This window comes from Typopeltis vanoorti, chromosome 15 (genome assembly GCF_054136105.1).
Source record: "Typopeltis vanoorti isolate ZY-2024b chromosome 15, IOZ_Tvanoo_1.0, whole genome shotgun sequence".
In the NCBI taxonomy this organism is placed as follows: domain Eukaryota; kingdom Metazoa; phylum Arthropoda; class Arachnida; order Uropygi; family Thelyphonidae; genus Typopeltis; species Typopeltis vanoorti.
Window position 1 is genome coordinate 17079107 of NC_143563.1, and position 26309 is coordinate 17105415.

Consider the following 26309-nt stretch of genomic DNA (forward strand, 5'->3'; position numbering starts at 1 on the left):
AAGAGTTTTACTAGGACAGGTTTGAAAACTTATGTAGTCGAGATATCCACTAGGACAAACTATTCCTGTGATCTCAGGACATTTGACAGACTATGTTGCTCATAAATAATGATTGCTACTTGGCGTTTGGGTTAAAAGTGAAGACCAGTTTTGTTGGAGGAAATGAAATGAATTAAAATGAGACAGCTTTTCCTATGATATGGCAGTAAATTCAAAATTATATCATTTCTCGACATAAATATAGATTTCCAGCATATTAGGCTTTTAAATTAAGTATTATTTACTGTACATCTAAAATGTACAGTAAAACTGTTTTCTGCCTTCTAGTTTTATCCAAAATCACTTTAATTTGAATTATCTCTACATAATCTATATCTATAAAATTTATTTCTGTCACATTCTTCCACATTTCCATCATATACAGTACTGTTGACAGGGTGTAGCATAGAGGCAGCCTGCCTCACGGAGGGCTTAATAAGGACGCTCATTCAGTCATATTGAGGTAGACGCCATCGCTACCTAACAATTCCTGCAGCAAGTGCAGAAAGAGGTTTTTCCAAGCTTAAACTGATTAAAAATTATTTGCAAACAGCAATGACCAAGAAAGACTGGTTGGTCTAGCAACTATATCGATAGAGGCAGACATAGCTTATAATTTAAATTTAGAATAGCTTATAAACAGTTTTAGCGATATCCTAATAGAGCAAACATTTAATTAATATTATTATGTAATTGTTTTGCATTAAAGTTTCTCTTGTAATAAAAACAAAATAGCAATTGGAGATTTTCTTATCTTTTTGTCTTATAATCCATCAGTGGCAATATTTAATTGTTTGCCTCAGGGCACAATCTAATCTGGAAACATCCTGATCATATACATAGAAGAATAAAATTTTTATTTGCAAGTTTTGCTTTCCCTTAAAATGAATATACTTTTTCCTAGTTTAACCTGTTTTGCAATGTCTGTAATGCACTTATTTACAGAAAGTTGATTAAATATGCTTTTGATCTTGCAATGAATGTTAGGAACTATCACTCAGTGTAAAATAAAATTTTAAAGTATCCCATAAAATTAATCTCCAGAATAAAATAAGTTCTTGATCAAAAAAAAAAAAAAAAAAAAAAATATATATATATATATATTCAGGATGAAATAATTTAGAATCTTCAAATCTTTAAAATGCAATTCTCACAGGAATAATTAAACAATGAAATGTTGGGTATTATTACTGCTTATAAAATTTTGTCTTAAAATTAAGAGTTATTATAGCTATCTACTTAATTTCTAGTTACAAACAATTTAAATTACTAGTGCAACAATTACCAAGCACCTCAAAGTTTAGGCAAATGAAACAAAATTTTGAATTCATATCTGAAAAGAGATGAAAGTAAATTGATAAAAAGATTCCAGCGATAACACTTAACTTCTCTCATTTGAGCCACATTTAACTAGAAACAATGTATATAAAGATGGTAGCAATCAGTGGCAGTCTTCTATGTGAGAACATAGAAGAAAATAAAACAAGAATAAATTAAGCAATATCATCTAACCCACTTTGTTACATACACATTTTATATAATAACATTAGAAGTTTGATGAGGGCAGTTGAGGCAGTCTGTGAAGAAAGGAGGGAATCTTCAAAGAAGGCAATAACCAGGATAGAGAAATCATCCTCAAGTTGACCTGGCTCAGTCTTCTTTTCTATAACTTTTTTATATATTTGGTCTTCTTGATGAGAATGCAGCAACAACTTAGAGAACCTGAAGCTTTCTCCAACTCTGCAAACTGGAGTGGTATCCTGTTATAATCAATTTTCTCTTCAAACACCTTGTATTTAAAAAAATAAATAAATATAAATAACGAAATACATTCAAAAAACAGGATTATCAAATACAGTACATAATTTTTCAATATAAATGAAATGTAAGCATTTTTTTAAAATTTATTTATTACATATTTATTATTTCTAGTATTTGAGAAATAGATCAAAAATAATATAACAACTATGTTATTTTTGTTGCCTCTATTAATAAATTGAAAATTAAGAAAATAAGCAAACAATCAGATAAAAGTGCATGTTGTGATTTTTTTTAAATTTTTTATATCAATTTTAAGTAAGTCAGTGAGCTGGTCACAGAATTGGATGAGTTTGTGTACTAATCAAAACATAAGCAGACATATTAAGCAATTATAAATGAACAGATAAGTTATGAAAAAAACCTTTATTAAAAAAAATTCATCCATGTTTCATAGGCATCTTCAATATGAACTGACTAGAATATAAGCACAACCATACCTAACAGAAAATTCAGCAATGTTATATAAAATAAAGATTCAGTAGAGCAATGATGGTGAGATAATACTGATGTTCTGGTGATATCAAAAATAAAAAAATAAATAAAAAATAAAGAAGACACAAAAAAAGGCATGGAGCACTATTCCCACAGATCAGATAGAGATGCTCGATTACCTTTGAAAAGTTGCATTTATGTACTTCCATAATATATATCAGTAGAGTACCTATTATAAAATCTTCAGTGTATTATTGAAGGATATGGAATAGTAGTAAAATTCCCAAAAGATTGAACTATTTATATAATGTTAATTTAAAAAAAAAGTTTGGGGATAATAGTAAAAATGGATGTTTTGCACATGAACTTAATACCTAAGAGAAAGGGGAAGGGAAGGCTTCGTGTATATGAATTGTTGTTGCCCAGTCCTGAAGTTACTTCAGGTGCAAACTTTGTTTGCTTACACTAGGATAAATGATTAAACCAAGAACATAATTTCTTGGCATCTTTAATTTAAAGGGTAATAATACTATGGTGGTCATTAGTGCTAGTGATTATAATTGGAAAATGAATATGTTGCTCAGAGAATGCGCTACTCATAAAGCTCTGGATTATGAACCACCAATTCTCAGAACACATTAAAAAGGCTTCTAAAAATTATCGCTTCTTTGCCTCCTGAAATAGTTAAACTCAGACCATTTAGTCCCCTCCCCTCCCCTCCCCTGGATATATGGATTTCTAAAATTCATAAACTGAATAGCCCTCACCATCCCATTGTAGATACTTCTGACTGCCCCACCCCCTAAGTTAGCCAAACAATTAGCTAAATGTTTAACCCCACTTACTTCATGTTATATTAAAAATTCCAATTAAAGTTCAAATCTTTAATTCAAGATTTAGTTTAAATAAAATAATACTGATATTATGGTATGAGCTTTGATGTCAGCTCTTTATTTACTAATACTATTCTCCTTTCTGCTGCTATCTAGAAAAATGTCCCCCCCCATCACTGATCTTTTCAATTTTACTATCCATGCTGGCTACTTGTCTTGGAGGTGTAAAATCTCGATGTAGCTTAAAAATACCAAAGCGCTTTACATCGATTTTTTACATAGGTCAAATCCCATGAGAACTGTAAATAACCTTGTTTGTCTCTATGCATATTTTACAAAATATTAATGTAGTTAACCCTGTGGGAAGTGAATGTATTTACTGTTTTAACATCAAAAACAAAGGAATGCTTTCCCAGGGGAACTTTGTATGTGTATATAGTTATGTGTAACAATGCAGGAAAAGTTGTTTACTAGTTTTGTATATAAGAGTTGTTTACTGTGCTAACACCTTTAAAGATAGTATCTAAAAGTGCCGCTAGGTTAAGAGAAGTTTCCACGGCCCCGAAAGGAGAAGCAAAGTATCAAAGAGGTCCACTAGTTTTAGAGACAAGTTTCCGTGCCCGGCAAAATACAATCAAAAGATTACACAGAGGAAAACAAAGAGCAGATTAAACTTAAAAGAAGATAAAAGAGTCATGCCGAATTCTTTGGGGTTTACTACCCTTAGTGCAAGGTCGTGAAATCGCAAAATAAAAGGAGACTGAGCGGAGCATAAAGAGCTTCCCAGTTCCAGTCACCACCAAAGAGGAGCTTCCGGGCCAGAGAGAGAGAGAGGACTTTCAGATGTTGCCAAAGAAGGAAAGGCTACCAGATGCCAGAGAGAGGGATCCTGGTTGAGAGTTGGCGGCGTTTCAGTTTCTTGGAGGCAGCAGCACGAGCTATTGGAGAAGGCAGTTGCCCAGGCATTTTCAGCCAGCCAAAGCAGAGGAGAAAAGGCAATGTAAATTATCCAAGGCAGCTTCGTTTGTAAGTTTTTCTTTTCGCCTTGGGAGAATAACCTTTTGCTGGAACTGAATGAGTACTGCAGTCCACAGCTTGCTATTTTCCCAATGAGATATTACTGAAGCCAGATATTCCTAAGGAAACTCAAGATCTGAGATGAAAGAATTGCCTTAGAACTCTTTGTGCAAGACTTCTGACTGAATGTGCGATACAGAGCCTTTGTAAGTTCCATACTGTGTACAATTCCTCTTATAGTATGTTATAGAAAAACTGTTATAGAAAAAGAATTTGGTTAATAGCAGTAAGAAGTGTCATTAAGAGAATCGATTGCATATTGGAAGTTGATATAAAAATTGTAAAGATAACTTAATAGAGAGTTAGCTAACCTCTTTGCACATAAACTAGAAGTTTAATAAGTTGAATTTTTGTAAGCGGAGAGTAAATACGATTGAGTTAAAGAAGTTAATGTTAAAGTAAAAAGTTCTAATTTATGCTAAAGATTTTATAAATGGACAGAGAAAGCAATCTCCCTATTATTTAATTCATGTATAATTTATAAATAAATGTGTTTTAATTATTTGTTAAAAGAGTGCTGCCTGATCTTTTATTTTACAACTGCATTGTTCTTAAATAAATCAGACTTATGAGCGGGAAATAATTTAAGGTAATAAAAACGCAGTTCAGTTACTTATGAACCATAACTGTTAAAGTAAACATTGATAAAATAAACTTCGCTCATGAGAGAGAGGGAAATCTACCAGAAGTTTTATTTATTCTTATGCCAATTAAATGATATATTAGTGGCACAGCCTGACAAATAAATTTTCAGTATTCATAGGCATTCGATTAGTAAATATGGAAGGTGGATAATCATAGTATGCAGTAGAGTAAAGCTATAAAGAATTAGGAATAGAATAAAGATAGAAGAGAGTAAAGATAAAGAGATTATTACATATATAGGCAGAAAAAATAATATACGTTTACAATGGCGCAAACAGCAGAAGATATTACAGAAGGATACCATATATAAACAGATAGAGGGCACAGCTATGGACTCTCCACCTTTAGCCAATTTCTTTATGGGACATTCTGAAAAATATTGATAATGCCATTCTTAAACTGTCTATCTGGCTAAGACATACTGATCCCTTCCTGATCAACCTCACCAGCCAGCACCCCAGAATTCAGTTCTAGATATTTGAATCACTCATCTTCCCAATAGCACTCTTTTCTTCTCAGTTACAGAAAACCCACCTACGCAGGTAGATACAATACATAAACGTTACTACCTCCCCCCCCAACAGCACTGTGTTATCAAAACCCTTATCAACAGAGCCTCCAACTTCTGTTTTATCCAGGCATCCTGTTCAGCTGAACTCTCCTTTATTTGCCAGACCTTTCTGTCCAATGGTTGCAATGCTAAAGAGATTAATAAATTGATTTTCCTCTCTTCTCCTCAAATCCCTCTCTACAAACAGACTGCAGGTTATAATACTATTACTATTCCTTATATCTGGGGCACCACAGAAAAAAATAGCAAGAACTACAGATATTAAAAAAATACAATATCTGTACTGCTTTCAAATCTCATCCGAAAAACTGGCTGCCCTTATCCACTCCATCCACTCTCTGTCTCAGGTATCAAACTGGGAGATCTGCCTAGAAGAACACGAGAAATACATCTGCCACCACAGCTATGGTCAGTCAGGTCTAGCTGACCATGCTTTGGATACCTTGTGCAGAACCAAATGAGAAAAAACTATGCTTACCACAACAAATATAAACTTGAAAGGCATTTCTCAGAATCAGCTGCAGATTTGTTAAACCAGCATAATCTTAATAAATAATGGTTGTAATGGGTAAAGGAGAACGGATGTCAGTTTAATGTGGCAAAGTAAGTGATGCATTTTGGGGTAAAAACATTACGAGCTGTATACCACATTGATGGAACTGTACTCCAGGAAATTGACAAAGCCAGAGATTTGGGAATCTTGGTGAATAGTGAATTAAAGTTTAGAGGGCACATAGCAAAAGTAGCTAAAGCAGCTTCTCAGATTACTTGATTACTGAAGAATACTTTGATGAGCAGAGACAAGCAGGTTATTATCCCTCTTTATTGAGCCATGATAAGATCCCATCTTGACTACTGCATGCAGATTTGGTAACCTGGGTTTCTTGGCAATAAGCAAGAGGTGAAGAGAATCCAGAGGCGAGTGATCAAGATGATAGCAGGTCTATGGAATGAACTTTACGAAAACAAGTTTAAGATTTGTGGGTTACAGAAATTGGTTGACAGGCAGAAAAGGGATGATATGATTGAGACATAAATTACTGAAGGGTTTTTAAAAGATTAATACAGAAGAATTTTTTCAGAACAAGCCTGGTGGTGGTGGTGGTGGTGGGAGGACTAGGGATCATCCTTGGAAACTGGGAAAAGGTGTTAGAACTAGATTTTTTCCACTCATTTACCACTTTCCAAGTGGTAAATGAGTGGAAAATAGGTTGTCAGAGTGTTGTGGGTGACATGACTGTGAATGAGTTCAAAGCAAAGTATGATAGATACTGTGCAAATGTTGGATAGTGCTTGGCATGATGTCTAGAGCCTCTCTCGATGAGTCTAAGGACTCCATGGAGTAGTGTGTAATAATAATAACTTCACGAGATTTGGGAAACTAATTCTTAGGCCTCCATCCCAACAGTTAAGGCTAGCCAACAACATCATTAGAGGGTACCCCTCATAGGATTTAAGGCTTTTGTTTAATTTTTTTTTCACTTATTGTTTTGAGTGTTTTTGTGTGTGATTTTACAATTTTGAGATTGTATCCCTGACAATGTCTCTATGACAGAGATATAATACAGGTTCCAATAAACTTATATTTTATTGTTTCTCTGTGCTGTATTCATTCTATTAAAAAACCTAATAATGAGTTTAAACCAGCACATAAGCCTTAATACTATACAGAGTAAGCTGTATTGTAATACGAAGTGCACAAAAAGCTGACATACAAGAAAAGAGAGAGAAATTAGTAGGAATGAACAAATACAATGAAAGGAAAGGGAGCATTCTAAATATTCTCTAAAGAAACTAAATATCTTTAGTGTTCTGATTTCTTTTTTTTTTTTTGTGATTGACAATTGAAATGAAAACCATATATTGTGTTTATGGAACTGACAATCAATAAAAGCACAGTAACTGAATAAAAACAGATAAAAAAAAAAAAAAAAAAAAGGGTGGCACACCATTTGGCAACTCCTATAGGCAGAGATGACCTGCTAAAGCTTTTGCCTGGTATCTCAACTTGGGTCTGGCTCCCACTGAAGAGACCTCAATAAAGGTCGAAACTAGTCTGGGTAGTGGCCCTTCCCTTAATGCATAACATTAGACATATCTGCAAGGAGATGTGTTTTGCATTATAGGAGATACCGAGACAGGAGTGTTGGTATCTTGCTCCACCTTTGCAACGAGTTGCCCTGGTGTTGTACCACCTTACCCCAGTCCTGAAGATACTTTCAGGCACAAACTTTGTTTGCTCACACTTGGATAAAGGATTAAACTAAATTTATTATAAAAGCACAGTAACATTCTAAAATAGTTGTATTCTGTTTCATCAATGGATAGGCAGAGCCTACGTAATAAGTTGTGGTTTTGATACCTGCTTTAAGAGAAACTGAATATGCTTGCAGTAAAGCATGTAGCTGAAGATACAGCTATGAGTTGTCATTTTTTTTTGTGCATGTGTATAATTCGTTTGCATGCTCACTTGCTGCTGCTATTTTCTTGGAACTTTTCCACAAATTCAAATTACTCAGAAATTGCACTGAGAAGTGTGTGTATTTTGACATTCAAGGATAAAATCAGCAAACTATTGACAATTTTGTTCATGATCAATTAATTTGCTGGACATCTTAACCTTTTGTCTCTCTAAACACTTTGCAAATCAAAGTCAGAAAAGAACTGACCTAATGTTTTAATATTTTGATGTGTGTGAGAGAGAGAGAGAGAAAGAGGGGGGAGGGTCAATATTCCAAATAGTTTAACATAATTTTCTTTTATACATTGTGTTTATATACATATGCTTTGTTAATAAAGTGCTTATATATATATATATATATATATACACACACACACACACGTTTTTTTTTTATTTTAGTCTGAAATGCATTTAAATTACCATATATGTCAGCATATATGATAACCAGCGTATAAGACGAGGCCTAAATTTTAGGTTTTAAGCTTATGTCGGTTGTATAAGATGATCCCCCCCCTCAATTTCTTCTTTCTTGTATTAATGCAACGTTAGGTATTGTTGTTATATGCGTTATTTTTATATCTATGCATATCCGTTATTTTTTTGCATAGCATAGATTTAGTATTTATACGAATTACCCTAATTAAAAGTGATTAGCTCCAATTTTAATTAATCATTAATTTTGCATTTTTTTTAAATTTTAGGATTATTAAGATTGTTATCATTTAAAATCATGGAACCAGCAACAAAACAAAGAGAGTATGAAGTCCAATTTAAAATAAGGGTAATTGAAATGGCAAAATAAACTAATAACTGTGCTGCTGCAAGAAAGTTTGACATAACCGAGAAGATGGTAAGAGAATGAAGGAAGAAAGAAGATATTTTTAAATAACTGCCAAAAAAAAACTGTGCGATGAAAATGGGGATCACCTGATGGCCACAACTGGAAAATCACGTTACAGAATGAGTATTCGAACAAAGGCAGAATGGTTATCTTGTTACAAGAAATATGATTAGGATGAAAGTATAGAATTTCAAGCTACTTCAGGATGGTGTAATCGTTTTATGAACAGACAAAATCTGGTAATACAACAAAAAATGAAAATTGCTCAAAATCTACTAGTAGATCTTGACCACAAACTTACCAGTTTTCATAAATTTATTATTCAGTTGAGATAAGAATATAAATTTCTATTGTCAAATATTGGAAATATGGATGAAACTCCTATGAGCTTTGATATGATAAGCAATAAAACAGTGGAGTCCAAATTAGTAAGAGTGTGCTAGTTCGACGTACAGGTCATGAAAAAACAAGGTTTACAGTTGTGTTATCATCATGTTTGGCTGATGGAACCAAGTTAAAACCAATGATCATCTTCAAACGAAAAACTAAACCTAAGATAAAATTTCCTTCAGGTGTTTTTGTACATTTTCACGAAAAAGGATGGATGGACGAAAATGATGTTAAATATAGATAAATAATGTGTGGAACACATAACCAGGCAGTATAATGAAGAAACGCGGTTTATTAGTATGGGATATATTTCACAGTCATTTAACTGAGAATACTAAAAGTCTTCTAGAAAAAATAACACAAAAATTGTTGTTATACCAAGTGGTTTAGCATATTGTTATACAAGTGTTATATCATACCATATATTGCAACCATTAGATGTCTGCTTGAACAAACCATTTAAAGATCATATGTCAGAAGAGTGAAATAATTGGATATTGACTGGTGAAAAATCATTTACAAATATTGGATCTATGTGTGCTGCATCACTTGATATGTTATGCAATTTTGTGATGTTTACTTTATTCCATCAAAGCAGGGAATAAAGTAAAAGTAGAGATGTAATAAAATCATTTAAAAAGTGTGGTATCTCTAATCTTATGGATGGTATGGAAGATGATCTGTTGTGGGACACTGATGACAATGAAAAGGAAATCAATTCACTGGATTTGAACTGGGATCCATATGACAATCATTTAAATAATGAATCTGAAGAACTATTTTCAACAGATGATGAAGAAAATTAACATGAAAATTGAGATTAATAATGATTTGTTTTTTTAAGACTTACATCTATTGTAATATTTTATATAAACTTATGTAACAAAAAATTAATCTGATTTGTTTATAAACACTGCCTATTTTCTAATATAACGATGTATTGTAACAACCTAAATGTTCATCCAAGAAATTTATACTCGCCGTCAGGACCAGCCTTCTCCATAAAGGGGCCTGGGTGCAAGAAACCTTTTAGGGTCCTAAAATATTTTTCAAAGGTAAAAATTAAAGGATTCGAAATAAACGTATTGTAAAACCTCTTACCTGCAAATGATTTTGGCACAGGAAAACAAAAAAACACATTCGAAATATCATACGTTTCCACAAATGTGTACCGACTGTGCCCACTTGATCGTGGGGCCCGGGTGCATAGCATCCCCGTGATGGCCAGCCCTGCTCGCCGTATAAGATGACCCATGATTTCGAGGGGTTTTCTGCATTTTTTTTGAGAGTCATCTTATATGCCGACATATACAGTAGTTTTCAAGTGTCTAGCATAGTAAAACACCAAATATGTGGGCCTGAGGAGAGACCTGTTTAATTAGAGGGGGGAGAAAATATATTTATGTTAGATGGCTTATTCCATAACAGGAGTAGTTAATAAGCATTTAAATGGTGCAACCACGATGGAATTAAAAGATATTAGCAACATTAAATTGTCCCCTGTGACAGGAGAAACCAACATTAAATAGCATAAATCACCAGATTGTAGTTACCAAACACTTTGGGATGAAAAAAACACTATAAGCTATGTATTAATATCACAAAAGAGAAAAACTGAAAAGATCACTTGGATGTTAAATAATCAATAAGGAAGCAATTAATCATCCATCTATTATCAACAAAGCATTTTGATCAAATGCTTTGATACAATCACATTAGAACTATATTTGTGACATTTAACTGCTGGGATCTCCTAAGGATGTGAAATAGCAATTGGTCTGCACAGTTCTGCCTAGCAAGCAGAAAGATTGTGGGTTATAAAGCTTGGTTGATATATAGAGAAAAGGGGATATGATAGAAACATAAGTTACTAAAAGAGTACAGCACTACAGCATTTCATGTAGATCAACTTTGATCATGTATATACAGTTCATTTGCTGAAAAATTCCCCTTATCCCAAGCACTTAGTCTTAAAGTGTATTTGAAGGATTGGTTTTTTCTCTCCATTTGCATCAGTTTTCCCTCTCACAAACAAGTAGAAACTTCCAATACACATTCTGGTAATAATGTTAGATAGAAAGCAGGAATTAGTTAAGTCTATTCCAATTGTCAACCAATATTACTTTATAAAATGCATATAAATGTTCTATAATGTGGAATGAATCTTATGAGAACAGGTTGAGGATTTGTGGGTTGCAAAAATTGGTTGATAGACAGAGGGAGGGAGATATGATTGAGACATTCAAATTACTGAAGGGTTTCTATAAAATTAATTCAGAAGATATTTTTGAGAACAGGGCTGGTTGTGGGAGGACTAGGGGACATCCATGGAAACTGGGCAAAAGCGTGGTTAGTAAAGATGTTAGAGCTGGGTTCTTTACTTTTAGAGTGGTGAATGAGTGGAATGGGCTGCCAGAGTCTGTGGTGGATGCTGTGACAGTGAACGAGTTTAAGGCGAGGTATGATAGATACTGTATGAATGTCGAATAGTTGTGATGAATATGATTTGGGGCCTCCCTCGATGAGTCTAATGACTCCCTGGAGTTGCCCATAATAATAATAATAATAATATAATGTATCTGTGGAAGGCAAATAATAATAATGAAATACAGGTAACCCTCGTATAACACGGATGTTAGGTTCCATAGAAATGCCGCGTTATATAAATTGCATTATAAGAGACATAGATCACATAGAAAAAGCAGGGTTAGGTACCGAAATCGTTTTTTTTTTAAATTATATAAACAACAATGACATATCCAACAAAAACAATATTTTTATTTAATTCAGGTAATTCATGTAATTTAAGAAAACATAAACTATGACAAATACGTAGTATAAAATTATAAAAATTACAAATTGTACATAAATTTCATTGCACATAATGCATAAATGTTTTAGACACAAAAAAATAAAGTGCATATTTTAATCATCATCACTGTCTACAGAAATAGCATTTCGTAGATGTTCTTTAAGTGGCTGGAGGTCGTCACCACTTGAATTCTCTTGAACACCATTTGTATAATTCTCATTGCATACTTCGGCTGGTTCAGTCATCAAGAAGTCAGTAATAAGACTTTGCTTTCCACTATGTTGCAATTTTTTATTAAGTTCATAATATGGTGCTAAACAAATATCCAATTGTCTCGTAATTTTCCCAAGCGTTCCATTGAGGGATCATTATCCATAAAATAACTTCATAACTTTCTTGCCAAGTCCAATCCTTCTGCTAATTTCTTTAAACTGAATTCTTTAACAGATTCATCACAATCAGAATCTTCGGCAGAACTTTCCCCACCATTTGGTTTGACGCCATCTATTAATTCTACTAGTACCTCCTCATTTAAATCTGTTTCTCCATCAATTAATTCACTAATTTCGTTTTCAATCATATCGCAAAAGTCCTCTCCACCAAAAATGTGTGCGACGTTTATTACACGACGTAGCTCGGCATCCACTGGTGGTACGAAACTTTGTTCCATTACAGCTTCAGGCCATATTTTTTTCCAGCAAGTATTCAGCATAAAGGGCTGTAATTACTTAATGAACAGAGAAATAATTTTTACGCAATTCAATATTGAAAACTCTTTCCACGCTTGAAGCAGTGTCATGTTTGGATTAGATTACATTTTTTTCAAAATTGATTGAAATGTTCACCGAATATAATATGACTTAAATGTTGATATTATTCCTTGGTCGAATGGTTGAATAAGTGAAGTAGTATTAGGCGGCAAAAAAGTTATTTTAATATTCGGATGGCTAAAATTTGTTGGGTGTCCTGGTGCGTTATCTAAAATTAGTAGAATTTTGAAGGTCATATTCTTTTTCTTAGTGTAACTTTCTACATCGGGTACAAAACACTTGAAAAACCAATTTTCAAACATGGTAGCTGTAACCCATGCCTTTTTGTTGGCCTGCCAATAAACAGGTAGGATGGACTTGTCGAGCCCTTTCATTGCACGAGGATTTGCAGAACGGTTAAGTAATTTTATCTTTGGAAACTTTGAATGCAGGAGCTGATCTTTCATTTTTTGAAATATAGGTGCGTTTGGGCATTTTTTCCCAATATAACCAAGATTCATCCGCATTGAACACCTGGTCTGCACTGTAATCACCTTCTTTATCGATTTTTAAAAGTTCTGCTGGGTATTTCCAGGCAGCTTCAACATCTGCTGATGCAGATTCTACCTGGATTTTAAGATTATACAAAGAAAACCGCTTTTTAAAGTTTTCAAACCAACCCTTACTGGCAGAAAATCCATGCTGAGAGATTTCTTCTGAAGAATCTTGATCGAGTTCTTTTAAATGTTTATAAACTTTGAGAGCCTTTTGCTTAATAAAGTGTCCATTCAAAGGAATTTTCTTTTGAATGCAATCTTCTATCCAAATCATTAGAGATTTCTCCATTTTTTCTATTAGAATATCGTGAACACGAGCAACACGCTTTGCACTTACCGTTGACCCAGCAATAACACTTTCTCGGATTTTATGTTCATTTTGTTTGATTGTTCGAATTGTTGATTCATTTAAATTCGGAGACCTTGCAACAACTACTGGTTTTTCTCCAATTTTCAACTGATCCAAGATTTAATTTTTTTTCTTCGAGAGAAATGAATTTCATCTTCAATGTTGGTTTTTTCCCTTTCGTTGAAGTTTTAGTGGCCATTACAATAAAAATAAACTTTTACATAAGAAAAAGCATTACATACGTATGTAACTCACCAGAAAATAAACTGCTCAGCTTGAGAATAACACACTTATGATTTTTTTAAATGCACTTTCCTGGCAGAAAACGAAGACAATTTTCAAGAATAAACACTTTATACAGTAAACCCTAAATGGCGAACCTATGGCACTTGTGCCAGAGGTGGCACGTCTGAGAATTTTGCTGGCACATCAACGATTTACAGGTGATATCCTTTTATACGTTTATAAATTATTCAAGTTTTTTTTAAATTGTTACAATACTTACAAGCTGAATTTTGTTTTACACAAGACAGCAGCTATAAAGACGTGCATATGATTCGTGCAGTATTAACGAAAGATCGTGCGACCCAAAGACAAAAGCAACTGACAAGTGTTGAGTTGAAATGCTAATTCTCTTCAATCGAATTCCATAACATCTGAAACTGTCATAACAACATTCACTATTAGTTTTAACACATTCACAACAGGGTGTCATTTATCATTCCCCTTCTCATTACTGACTGGCTCAACTCACACAAACGTTTCAACCCTTGGTTGAATTTTATGGCTTCCTGTTTGTGTTTGAGGTGGCAGGTGAACTCACACATTCATTATATGGCATGTTTCAATTCTTGGTAGTCTTTGTGATCTGTCATGATGACATCGAGAATTTCAAATGCAATAAAACAAACACTTATTTCATAATTGAACAATAGTTTTTAGTTAGATACTGTGTTTTGGTGCAACATATGGTTTTGCTTAAGTCTATATACAGCATAGTTTCTGTGAGAGGGGGACATGTGATTTATTAGTTAATGCCATTAACTAATACATTAATGTTTTATTAATGTATTAGTTAATGATGGAATAAAATTTCATTCCATCTGTCTCTAATTGCACCATTTGTTGAGAATGACACAGACTGCAAAAGCCCTCTGTACAGTAACTTATTCAGTGATACAATAAAACTAAATTCGATATGGGCAGACACAAATTTAACAAAGATAAAATTTGATTTTTAAGTCCTGCAGTAAATAATATAAAAAAAAAATTTAAAAAATAACGGGTTACTAGAAATTGTAGACCGCATTATATCGAAACCGCGTTGAACAAGGGATGCTACAATTTGTATACTGCATTATATTGAAACCACGTTGTATAAAAAAACCGCGCTATACGAGGGTTACCTGTATATTCAAATGTATATGTTGATAATAAAATATTGTATGGAATTATATTATGTCCATTAAAAATATAAAACAAATGAATTCAATATTTTACTTAAAACTTAATCACTTAAATTTGTTACATAACTTCCTGAGAAAGAGATTTTAAGAAAAACAATAGGGTATATTGTTCTTACCGCAACACTCTCAGGAAATTCTGCTCTGTGAATTAATGTACCATTTACATAGACACAATTAGCTGCACTGTCATCAGGCACAGTCACAGTTTGATATCTGTATGTTGCTTCTCTTTCCATCCTCTAAAGATGGAGAAACAAAAAAGTGTTTAACAAACAAAAAATGGTGAAATATAGTTTATAAAGTGAATGAAGTTTACATGGATGACAACTTGAAATTCTAAAACATGCACTAAATCACATGCAAAACTTTCAGGTTAATCATTCCGACTACCGTGATATTAGTAAAAATAGCTTAGTGTTAACCACATAAAACAGCTGATATTAAAAGAAATTATTTCAAATAATTGAATTTACAATATTTTAAATATTGCAGCAAATCCTCATATAAAGAAAACCTGCAAAAACATTAAACATTTTTGAATGAAATATTTCCACATTATTATATTAATTTTCCATTCTTACTTTGAGGACATTTTGTGCCTCTTTTCCACCACTGACACATATGATATCTGGTCCTGCCATAGTTACTGTTGTCTTTAAATGTAAAGTATCTGAGACTTTAACAGGTGTGACAGGAAATTCTGGAAATGCTGCTGCTAAAGCTCTAGCACCTGCTTCATTAGTTCTTGTAGAAAGTCCCACAAAGAACTCTTTACCTAGAAGAAGAGTACAAAAAAAAAAGCTTTATAATATCTTCATAGAAACACAAAACAATCATGCATACTGAGAAGCTTCAAAACACATTTTTGTTATCTATAGATAACCATGTAACACATGATTCTCACCAAAAAAACAATTGATTAAAAGAAACTGTGTGTGTCCAGACAGGAAGCTGGCTATCCATTGCAGAAGTCTTGAGGGTGTCCGAATGATGGGAGTTTGCTTAGTAAGCCTTTGTGCCAGACAAGGTCAAAAGCTTGAGATATCAAGTGCAACTACTTGAGATTCACCGAATTTCTCCATGGCGTTTGTCCAGTGGCAGGTGATGTATGAGAGTAGATCTCCTGTTGAACGGCTTTGATGGAATCCATACTGGTGGTCGCTTAATAGCCGGGTACCTTCAAGGTAGATTAGAAGTTGAGAGTTGATGGTTTTCTCCATTACTTTAGATAGGATTGAAGTGAGTGAGATAGGGTGGTAGTTAGATGGCAGTGATTTGTCACTCTTTTTAGGAATGGGTTGAATATAGGCCAGTTTCCAGGCTTTGAGATATATACCAGTGGAGTAGGAGAGTGTGTACAGGTGACAAAGGATAGGAGTCAGTTCTGATGCACAGACCTTCAGGATAATTGGGGGATTGCTGTCAGGGCCAGGAGACTTTTTTGTGTCTAATTTAGACAACAGGTTTGTGATATCTTTTTGGCAAAAGGACAGGGGGCATAGTATTTTGGGCAGAGGGCATTTGCCATTGTCAGTTATATGTGCATTGCCTTGGCAGGAGACCAAAAGGCATGGCTGCCGTTTGTACAGGCTGCAAGCTTCCTGCCGTTCAAATTCTGTTTTGGAAGTATTGATAATTTTCTTGCATCTGTTTCAGGCTTCAGTATAGGCATTGAATGAGGATGGGGTTCTTGATTTGAGCCAGTTGTGATATCAGGATTTTTCATTTGTACAGCCTTGGCACATTTTTTGGAGAACCCAGGATAGGGGACGGCAGGTCTGAGTAGTGTGCGGAATATATGTTTTCACGCCAGTAAGTATTACTTTGGTGATACATTCGGTGCATATGTTTGGACTGGAAGACCAGAAACAATAGTCCAGCCATGGGAATGAAGCATAGTAGTCTCGGAGACTGTCCCATTTGGCATTGTTATACCAAACTACTCTTGTGTGGGAGTGACTGTGTAAGCATTGTTGCATGGGGGGGGAGATGAGCACTAAGTTGTGGTCAGAATTACCCAGGGGGGCTCACTACATTCACTGCATATTTGGAGGGGTCATTAGTAAGGAAGAGCTCTATGATATTTGGGGAGTGGTTTGGGTTATCTGGCATTCTGGTCTGTTTTTGAACAATTTGTGTAAGGTCATTAGTGACTGCAAATGTTTCAGCATCTCTGCTGCAGGATCTGTATAACTGGAAGAGGAAAGTCAATTGGTGTTATGGACATTGAAATCACCCAAGAGGATGATTATACGGTTAGGAGAGTGGGACTGGTTCTTTTTGGCAAATTTAAACAAATTTTTTGAACAATTTGTGTACGGTCATTAGTGACTGCAAAGGTTTCAGCATCTCTGCTGCAGGATCTGTATAACTGGAAGAGGAAAGCCAATTGGTGTTATGGACGTTGAAATCACCCAAGAGGATGATTTCACTGTTAGGAGAGTGGGACTGGTTCTTTTTGGCAAATTTAAACAGCATAGTAGGAAATTTATCACAGACATACACATGTTTGGGGAAAGTTGGTAATAATGATGGAAGTAAATGTCTGTTCAGGACCAGAACTATTCATTACTAACACTATGTTCAGCATACACATGTGTATAAATTCACACAGAGAGAGAGAGAGAACGTGAGAAATAAAAATTTGATTTGCTTATAGTTCAGGATACAAGAGTATAAGGAAAACTGAAACAAGAAATGATCATTTAGTTTTGAGCAGGATTCAGTTAGGTATGCATGATGAAGTTGTCTACAAGGATAGAAAAATAAGATTACAGACTCAGCAAGTTAAAGATGCAGTCTAAAAAAATAAGAAATCGCATCAGGAGTATCTAGGCAAGTAAGCAAGCATGTACTCTTAGAGAATAAATATTTATTTCGTGTGTGTGTGGGGGGGGGGGGATATGTCTACACACACACACACACATATATACACACAGGTAACCCTTATATAATGCAACTGTTAGGTTCCATAGAAATGGCGCATTATATAAATCGCATTTACGAGATTTAGATCACATAGAAAAAGTAGGGTTAGGTTCCGAAATCGTTTTTTTTTTTAAATTATATAAACAACAATGACATATCCAACAAAAACAATATTATTATTTAATTCAGGTAATTCATGTAAGTTAAGAAAACAAACTATGAGACAAATACACAGTAAAAAATTATAAAAATTACAAATTGCACATAATGCATAAATGTTTTAGACACAATAAAATAAAGTGCATATTTTAATGGTCATCACGGTCTTCAGAAATAATATTTCGTAGATGTTCTTTAAGTTCATAATATGGCACTAAACAAATATCCAATTGCCTCATGAATTTTCCCGAGTGCTCCATTGAGGGATCATTATCCATAAAATAACTTCCTAACTTTCTTGCTAAGTCCAGTCCTTCTAATTTCTTTAAACTGAATTCTTTAACGGATTCATCACAATCATCGGCAGCACTTTCCCTGCCAATTGGTTCGACGTTCATCTATTAATTGTACTAGTTCCTCCTCATTTAAATCTGTTTCTCCATCAATTAATTCACTAATTTAGTTTTCAACCATATCGCAAAAGCCCTCTCCACCAAAATGCGTAGGATGTTTATTATACGAAGTAGCTCGGCATCCACTGGAGGTACGAAATTTTGTTCCAGAATGGCTTCAGGCCATATTTTTTTCCAGGCAAGCATTCAGCATAGAGGGTTTTAATTCCTTAATGGACAGAGAAATAATTTTTACACAATTCAATATTGAAAACTCTTTCCATGCTTGAGGCAGTGTCATCATGTCTGGATTAGATTCCATTTTTTCCAAATGTTTGCCGAATATAATATGACTTAAATATGAATAAAAAAATAAATGGTTACTAGAAATTGTAGACCATGTTATATTGAAACCGTGTTGAACAAGGGATACTACAATTTATAGACTGCATTATATCAAAAACGCATTGTATAAGTACCGCGTTATATGAGGGTTACCTATGTATGTGTGTGTGTGTGTGTGTGTATATATATATATATATATATATATATATATATATATATAGTGATTATTCTTAAATATAAAGAGCCAATAGGCTTCATTTCAGCGATATAAACATTATTTAAATTAAGGGGATATTAAATCCCACATTGTTTTTAAAACGAGATAAGAAACTCAAAGATTGGAATCAGAGAGTTTCATGCCGAATGTAGTATAATAAACTATAAAAGTATCGGCGATTATTAGCATGAGTCCTAGTACGTAGTACAAACTCGGGCAACTCGCAGCAAAGGTGGTAAAGTTCTGATTGCTATTCTTGGTATTTTCCATAATGTAAAAACACATTTCCTAGGAAATGTATACTGTTATCTCATTATGGTGGGAGGTCACTACCCAGACCGGTTTCAGCCTTTATTGAGGCTTCATCAGTGAGTAGCTAGAATGGGAGTTCATGTCTTTCATCATCGGCCTTTGGAGTATAAAGATTGCTGGGGGTCAGCAGATAGTAATAGGGGAAGTTAAAGAAAGGTAGCGTATGATAGTAAGAGATAATAAAGAGGCCTCAGTCAACCTGTTTAACTATGTAACCAAGAGGTTGTGGCTAAACAGTCCGTACATGTCATCTTTTCTCACCTGTTCTAAAAAAAAAACATTAAAACATGCTATTATAATTACAGCTATTTTGCCTGCTTCAGTTTAGGAGTACCCCTGTTTAAATGTCATTGGCTATTTACTCATGGATTCTTAGGGCATTATGAGTGTAGATGTACTAAAAAGTATATGTAGCCTAAGGAATAGAAAATTGCACATACCTTTTTCTGGGTGTTGTGGCTTTTCCTCAGTCTGCAATGTCGAAAACTGCAGAGTGCGTGTGTGTGGGGGATAGGCAGTTTGGTAGAATAAGTTAGAAAAACCCGGGTTTTTTTCGTAATATATAGAAACATATACTTTTATATAGGGTGGGGAAAAAAGTGAAAGGGTTAATTTTTTAAAATAGGGAGGGGGAAGGGGAAAAATAATATACATATACATTAAAACATGCTTTACTTTTCCCCATAGTTTAACTACATTAAACCAGGTGTCTTAAGATGTCATCTCCTAACACCTTTTACTCTATATAAAAAACACATGACTTAAATTAAACCAGGTGTCTGTAGACGTCTCTTGTTCCTACAAGAAAGAGAAACAAAAAACAATTTAAACTTAAATTGTATAAGATTGAATTTTGGAACTTGACTAATTAGCTTAGTGCCGAATTAAAGGGATCCATTGTTTTGAAGGGCGACTGAGGGGAGAAAATCTCCTGACGTTTGTTCTTTACAGTTTACACTGTAACATATCTGAAATAAAGCTTTTAAAAAAAAGGAAAATAAAAGGAAAAAAAAATTAATTAATTCTGGAGTTGGTCTGAAGAAAAAGAAACCTGATATGACTTTGAAAGAAGTCAATGGAACTTCAAGTGAAACTCCCAAATAGAAAGCGTTTCACAGAGTGGGGAGAAGAGTCCGGCCCGAGTGATGCAGCCTACAAGGAGTTGCACCACCTCAATGTAAGCCTTTGCAGCTCGGGTTCTCAGGTCTACCCCCTCCTTTGTGGACTAATAATCATAAACCTGTTGGGGAAAGCGAATTTTTTTTTTTTTTTTTTTTTTACCCCCTCCTGTGAACTAACTCAACTTTCCCAGCTGTCATAACCTTTGTCGTAACCTCAGTGTCTTCTTTGATCTCTGACTGTTAACTTTCTCACAGTTCTGCAGAAGTATTTACTCTCGACCTCTGTCATGTCCAGATGACCTGTTACCTTGTTGGGCACGGCCATGGCTATGTCCTCGATATAGATATCCTTCCATTTCATACTTTTAATTCCTTTCCAAAGGAGGAACGTTGGCCCATCTTCTGTACATTGTTAAGAATACACTGTCTGCAGATTCGATGGGTCCTCTCCATTTCTTTATTATTACAGTCCCATTTTTAAAACATATTTTCACCCATAACTAGTTTGATTTCTTCTACAGAAAATTCTTCAGCCTCTTCCTGTATCGTTGTTTTGGTCTCCATTTCATCAGCTTCTGATTCTTCCGATGAGGTTGTGTTACCTGGTTTTGATTTTTTAATGTTCCCTTCTTCAGGGCTTCGCGACTGCTTTTGTGTACCTTCTTCTTTAGTAGTTTCCATTTCTTCCTCCGTTTCGCATTCTTCTTCTGCTTCGTTTTCCTTCTCTGTATCTAAAGTGGTAGTTTCTTGTTGGTTGCGTTCCTTTATTTCTTCCACTGTGGTTTCTGTGGTGGCAGCTTGATCTTTGGCTGTTTCATCTTCCTCTGTTCTTTCTTTGCGGGTCATTTCTGCATTCTTAGTTACGGGCACGTCCTTCTTATTGCATTTTTGATTCCCTGTTGCTATTGTGTTATGTGCAGCCTGCAGGGTTGGGAAGTCTTCCCGTTCTATGTCATTAATATTTACTGCTGATGTTACTGTGGCTGGTGTGATAGCACCTCCCATCCTTTCTGCCTGGTTTCTGGATGGGCAGGTGTCTACTTTGTGATCTATGGTGCCACATTTAAGGCAAGGTGCCTCACACTGAGGTAGGGCATGTCCTGCCACCATGCAGTTCCTGCATTTGTTCTTGGGGCAGTCTTTACCTAGATGTTCCAGAGAACCGCACTTATAACACTGTTTCTTAACTCCAGGGTAGTTAACTGCTACCCTGGCAGAGCCTAGAAAGACAAAATTGGGGACTTCGGCCTTCATTTCCATATGGAAAGTTACCTCTCCAGTCGGGGAAGTCTGTATCGTTAGCGATTTTTACATCGCGTACAACTCCCCATTTCGAAAATATTTTGTTGATTATTTCGGTTCCCCCCTCCAGATATTCTACAGGGAACCTCTCTATTCTTATTGTCTTGAAAACACTCCCTACAACAAAGGGAAAAAAATTTTTCCCTTGACATTCTAGTCCTTTACTTAACTTGTTTCTGGTTTCCACATTCTTTACTACTACCTGGAACCTGCCTGCCCCATAAGGGGTAAAGCCAACTATATTTTCTGCCCCTACTGCTTCGCTAAGAGCTTTCGCCAACATCCTCTTTGGTGTGTCGGCGTCCCTTCAATGCCAAGGATCCTGACATGCGGTGAAAAAGAAATCATGATTTAGAGAAAAAAAACTAACTCCCAGAAAGGAAGGACCTTCAGAACCAGGGCCAAGCATTCCCTGTTTGCCGAAATCTCCTGCTAGACTAGCTAGAGGCAGAAGACTGCAAAACAGGCGCAAGGCAAAATTAGACAACAGTAGAAAAAAAAAAAAAAAAATAGATTGCAAACATCTTACCACTAGGATCAGGGACTGGATTCTGGAACATGGCGCTCTGTCTCAGGGTCGCTGGAAATAAGATCAGTGAGTAGCTAGACCAAATTAATACCAAAGGTTATAGCAAAAAGAACTTATATACCCTGCTATACGAGTTGTCACAAAGGTGCCCCATTAAGTTACTTAAATATAAAGAGCCAATAGGCATCATTTCGGCGATATAAACATTATTTAAATTAAGGGGATATTAAATCCCACATTGTTTTAAAACCGAATAAGAAACTCAAAGATTGGAATCAGAGAGTTTCATGCCGAATATAGTATAATAAACTATAAAAATATCGGCGATTACTACATACTAGGACTACTTGCATTAGCTCACGCTAGTAATTGCCGATACTTTTATAGTTTATTATACTATATTCGGCATGAAACTCTGATTCCAATCTTTGAGTTTCTTATTCGGTTTTAAAACAATGTGGGATTTAATATCTCCTTAATTTAAATAATGTTTATATCGCTGAAATGAAGCCTATTGGCTCTTTATACTTAAGTAACTTAATGGGGCACCTTTTTGACAACTCGTATAGCAGAGTATATAAGTTCTTTTCACTATACCCTTTGGTATTAATTTGGTTAAGTTCTTTTCACTATACCCTTTGGTATTAATTTGGTCTAGCTACTCACTGATGAAGCCTCAAAAAAGGCTGAAACTGGTGAATGCTTTTCTTTGGAATATGAGCGGTTCTGCTCGGTGGTGGTGGGTGGAAGGCCATCACTGAGTGGAGCCAATGCTGAGATGGACGGTCTTTTGTCCACTATTGAGTGGTCTAGGGATCGTCCAAATTTTTAGAGCCAGCTTTACTTACACATAAGGCTGAAACCGGTCTGGGTAGTGATCTCCCACCATAATGTAATAACAGTATACATTTCCTAGGAAATGTGTTTTTACATTATGGAAAATACCAAGAATAACAATCAGAACTTTACCACCTTTGCTGCGAGTTGCCCGAGTTTGTACTACATACTAGGACTGCTTGCATTAGCTCATGCTAGTAATTGCCGATACTTTTATAGTTTATTATACTATATTCGGCATGAAACTCTCTGATTCCAATCTTTGAGTTTCTTATTCAGTTTTAAAAATGTGGGATTTAATATCCCCTTAATTTAAATAAATATTGTGATTATTCATTTTTACTCGGTAGAAAATATTATAAATTATTTTAAATGACTGATACTGAGAGATAAAGAGATGGCATGGTTTATTTAAAAAGATACTACTAGTTTCGTTGAATGGATCAACTTCTTCAGGTATCACAGTCAAAGAAATATACAAAATATAACAGAAACTTAAAAATTGCATTAATAGTACTAGTTCAAAAACACAGTAGTACATTTTGAAAACAGTAATGCGACCTTTAGTTCCAAATAAAAGTTTGACTACGTGCTGTCACGAGTGCACCAGTATTGAACGAGGCAATGTGTGCATCAGAAATTTTTAGAAACCCCATTCTAAAATGGAGTTTGGAAAACTCAAGAAATCTGCACTACAAGTTAAAGTTCAGGCTATGGCTTTTTTTTTTTTTAATAAATACTGTAGTACTAATTAAAAATTAGTATTATTATTATTACTACTACTGCCACTACTTAATTGTATGGTGTATTATAATTAAATAGCCCCCCCCCCAAAAAAAAAATTCATGTTAAACATCACATGTACATTTTTGGCATTCGGCTACTACTGAATGCCTTCTTTCCCCCCCAACTTGATATGTATTTAAATGGGAAAATCTCATTCTATTTACAGGATTTTCTATTATGTAAGGGGTCTTAAGAACACATGTTGTGGAGACATGAAACGTACTAGATGCACTAGATAAAATAACAAAATAAAAAAAAAATAACAAAGGCATCTATAAGTGAAAAGAAGTAAGACTTTTATGGTAAATTATAACATATAGTGAAGGACTAATAAGGTAGATTGCTTATTTATATTGAAAGACTGGAATACAAAATTAAGAGAAAAGGAAGAACAAAGCTAGAAGATTTGGCATAAGCTTGAGGATTGGAGGGAGGAGAAAGAAAGAAAGGAGACATGATAATAGCACTTTCTTTATTGTGAATGGTAATTTCAAAGTATAATCTAATTATTGTATTTTCGAGATAGTGAATATAGCAAAAGCAACAAAAACATTGAAAACATACAATGAATTACTACAATTCAAGATGACTTGGTGAAAAGAAAGTGAAACAGATGACACAGGTGGAAAAATCTTGGAATGAGATTAAGAGAGAAACAAAGAACAGTTTGATGGGGAGCAATGATTGAAGTCATTATGATTTGCAGGGAGTGACGAGGATAAGCAACTGAAGAGTTATATGACAACAAGAAGTTTTGGTAAAAACAATTTCTGGAAAAAAGACAACATTAAGAGTAGAAAGGGGAAAGGCAGAGGGTGTATATAAGTGTTGCGTGCCCATTTCGGTTGGGTGTGTGCTGTCGTGTGGCTTATGAAACTCAAGCTACAAAATTCATGTCAACCCTGTATGATTGTGTTTTTATCAACGTATGAAAGTTTTAAGAGTGCATAGCACATCAGTGTTCATCTAAATTGGTCCAATGCAATTAATTATAGGATAACTCTGAATACTTTAATTTATCAATTATTGTAACCAAATCTGCATAGAGTGGGAGACAATGTGTTTATGTTAAGATATATTAGAAAACAATGATGTAGGAGAATGCTAGATTTGGTTGGTATATATGAATTACTAAAAGGCATAAATATAATATAATAGTAAATTTGGAAAAGAGGAAGACAAGGCTTACCTCCTTCAACTACAATCATACAATCTGTAAAAGTTCTGGCATCAAACGGGACATTCGGTAGATCGTCGACACTGTTTCCCCATTGTAAATATGGGCAAAAAAGTTATAAATTATTTAAAGAAAAGTATATATTAAAAACCTGTATATCAGTATCCTAAACACATCAGTTCACACTTCATGCATGCAAAACAGATCAAATTCAGAAAACAAAACCAGTAACTCATGACAACAATCAATTGGATGGGTGACACAATAACCAATCACAGCCACTCATTTCTGGATGCTATTGTCTCAAGCCACACCCTACCTCACCTTCTAGGTGGTTTAAAACTACTGGAATGCTAAGAATTTCACCCACTGCATCATCTGTACGTCTGGCTACAAAACTTTCAGTTCAAAGGGCTTAATGGTGTCTGTATTTGTGACAGCACACCAAGGCTATTAACATAAATGTGATGCAATGTTTATAGGTCACAAAGCGTCCTCTTCATGAATCACTAGTATATTTTGTTTAAAAAATTAAAACACAATATATACACACATATTGCATTTAAAAAATTAAACACATTCCTTAAAAAAATTTAAGGAATCACATGAACCAGAAAACACTTAGTGGAGTCTTTAACAGAAATAAATGCAAAAATATAATATCAGTGATAATGCTATTATTATGGGCAACTAGAAGAAGTCAGACTCATCAAGGGAAGTCCCAAGAACTATCCAGCATTTGAGCAGTATTTATCATACTTTGCTTTGGACTCATTCACAGTCATGGCACCCCACAACAGACTCTGGAAACCTATTCCACTCATTCCCAATATTTTGTGAGTGTGCATTGCACTCCCTGAATATACATCCCTGGTGTATGTATATTGTCACTCAATCTTTTTAATCGCTTACAGTGAATACTTGACGATAATGGTCAGATTAGATAGAGACTAAGCAAGAATGAAGATGGGTTATTTTGAATTATGGCCAAAACAGCTAAGGCTATGAGTCAGTGTATATTATGTGTGTTAACTGTGTGTGTGTTCTTCCAGTTTGTCTGTTTTGTAGGATGAAAAATCCTGCACCTCCACATGAGACTGGCTCACTCACCTTCAGGTGAAATGCCCTTACAATGATTCTTTGCATTTTTCACTCACAGTC

General features: G+C 34.7%; 1 protein-coding gene across 1 annotated transcript in view; it reads right to left on the reverse strand.

Moving 5' to 3' along the window:
• Positions 1-1463: 1463 nt before the first annotated feature.
• LOC150098422 (N(G),N(G)-dimethylarginine dimethylaminohydrolase 1) overlaps positions 1464-26309 on the reverse strand; it is a 133748-nt gene continuing 108902 nt past the window's right edge. Inside the window, exons 3-5 of the mRNA XM_090405625.1 lie at positions 15625-15818; positions 15160-15282; positions 1464-1828 (exon numbers count right to left, since the gene is read on the reverse strand). Of these exons, the coding sequence (XP_090261751.1) occupies positions 1703-1828; positions 15160-15282; positions 15625-15818 (443 nt within the window). The 3' untranslated portion in view covers positions 1464-1702. The remainder of the gene's footprint in view (positions 1829-15159; positions 15283-15624; positions 15819-26309) is intronic.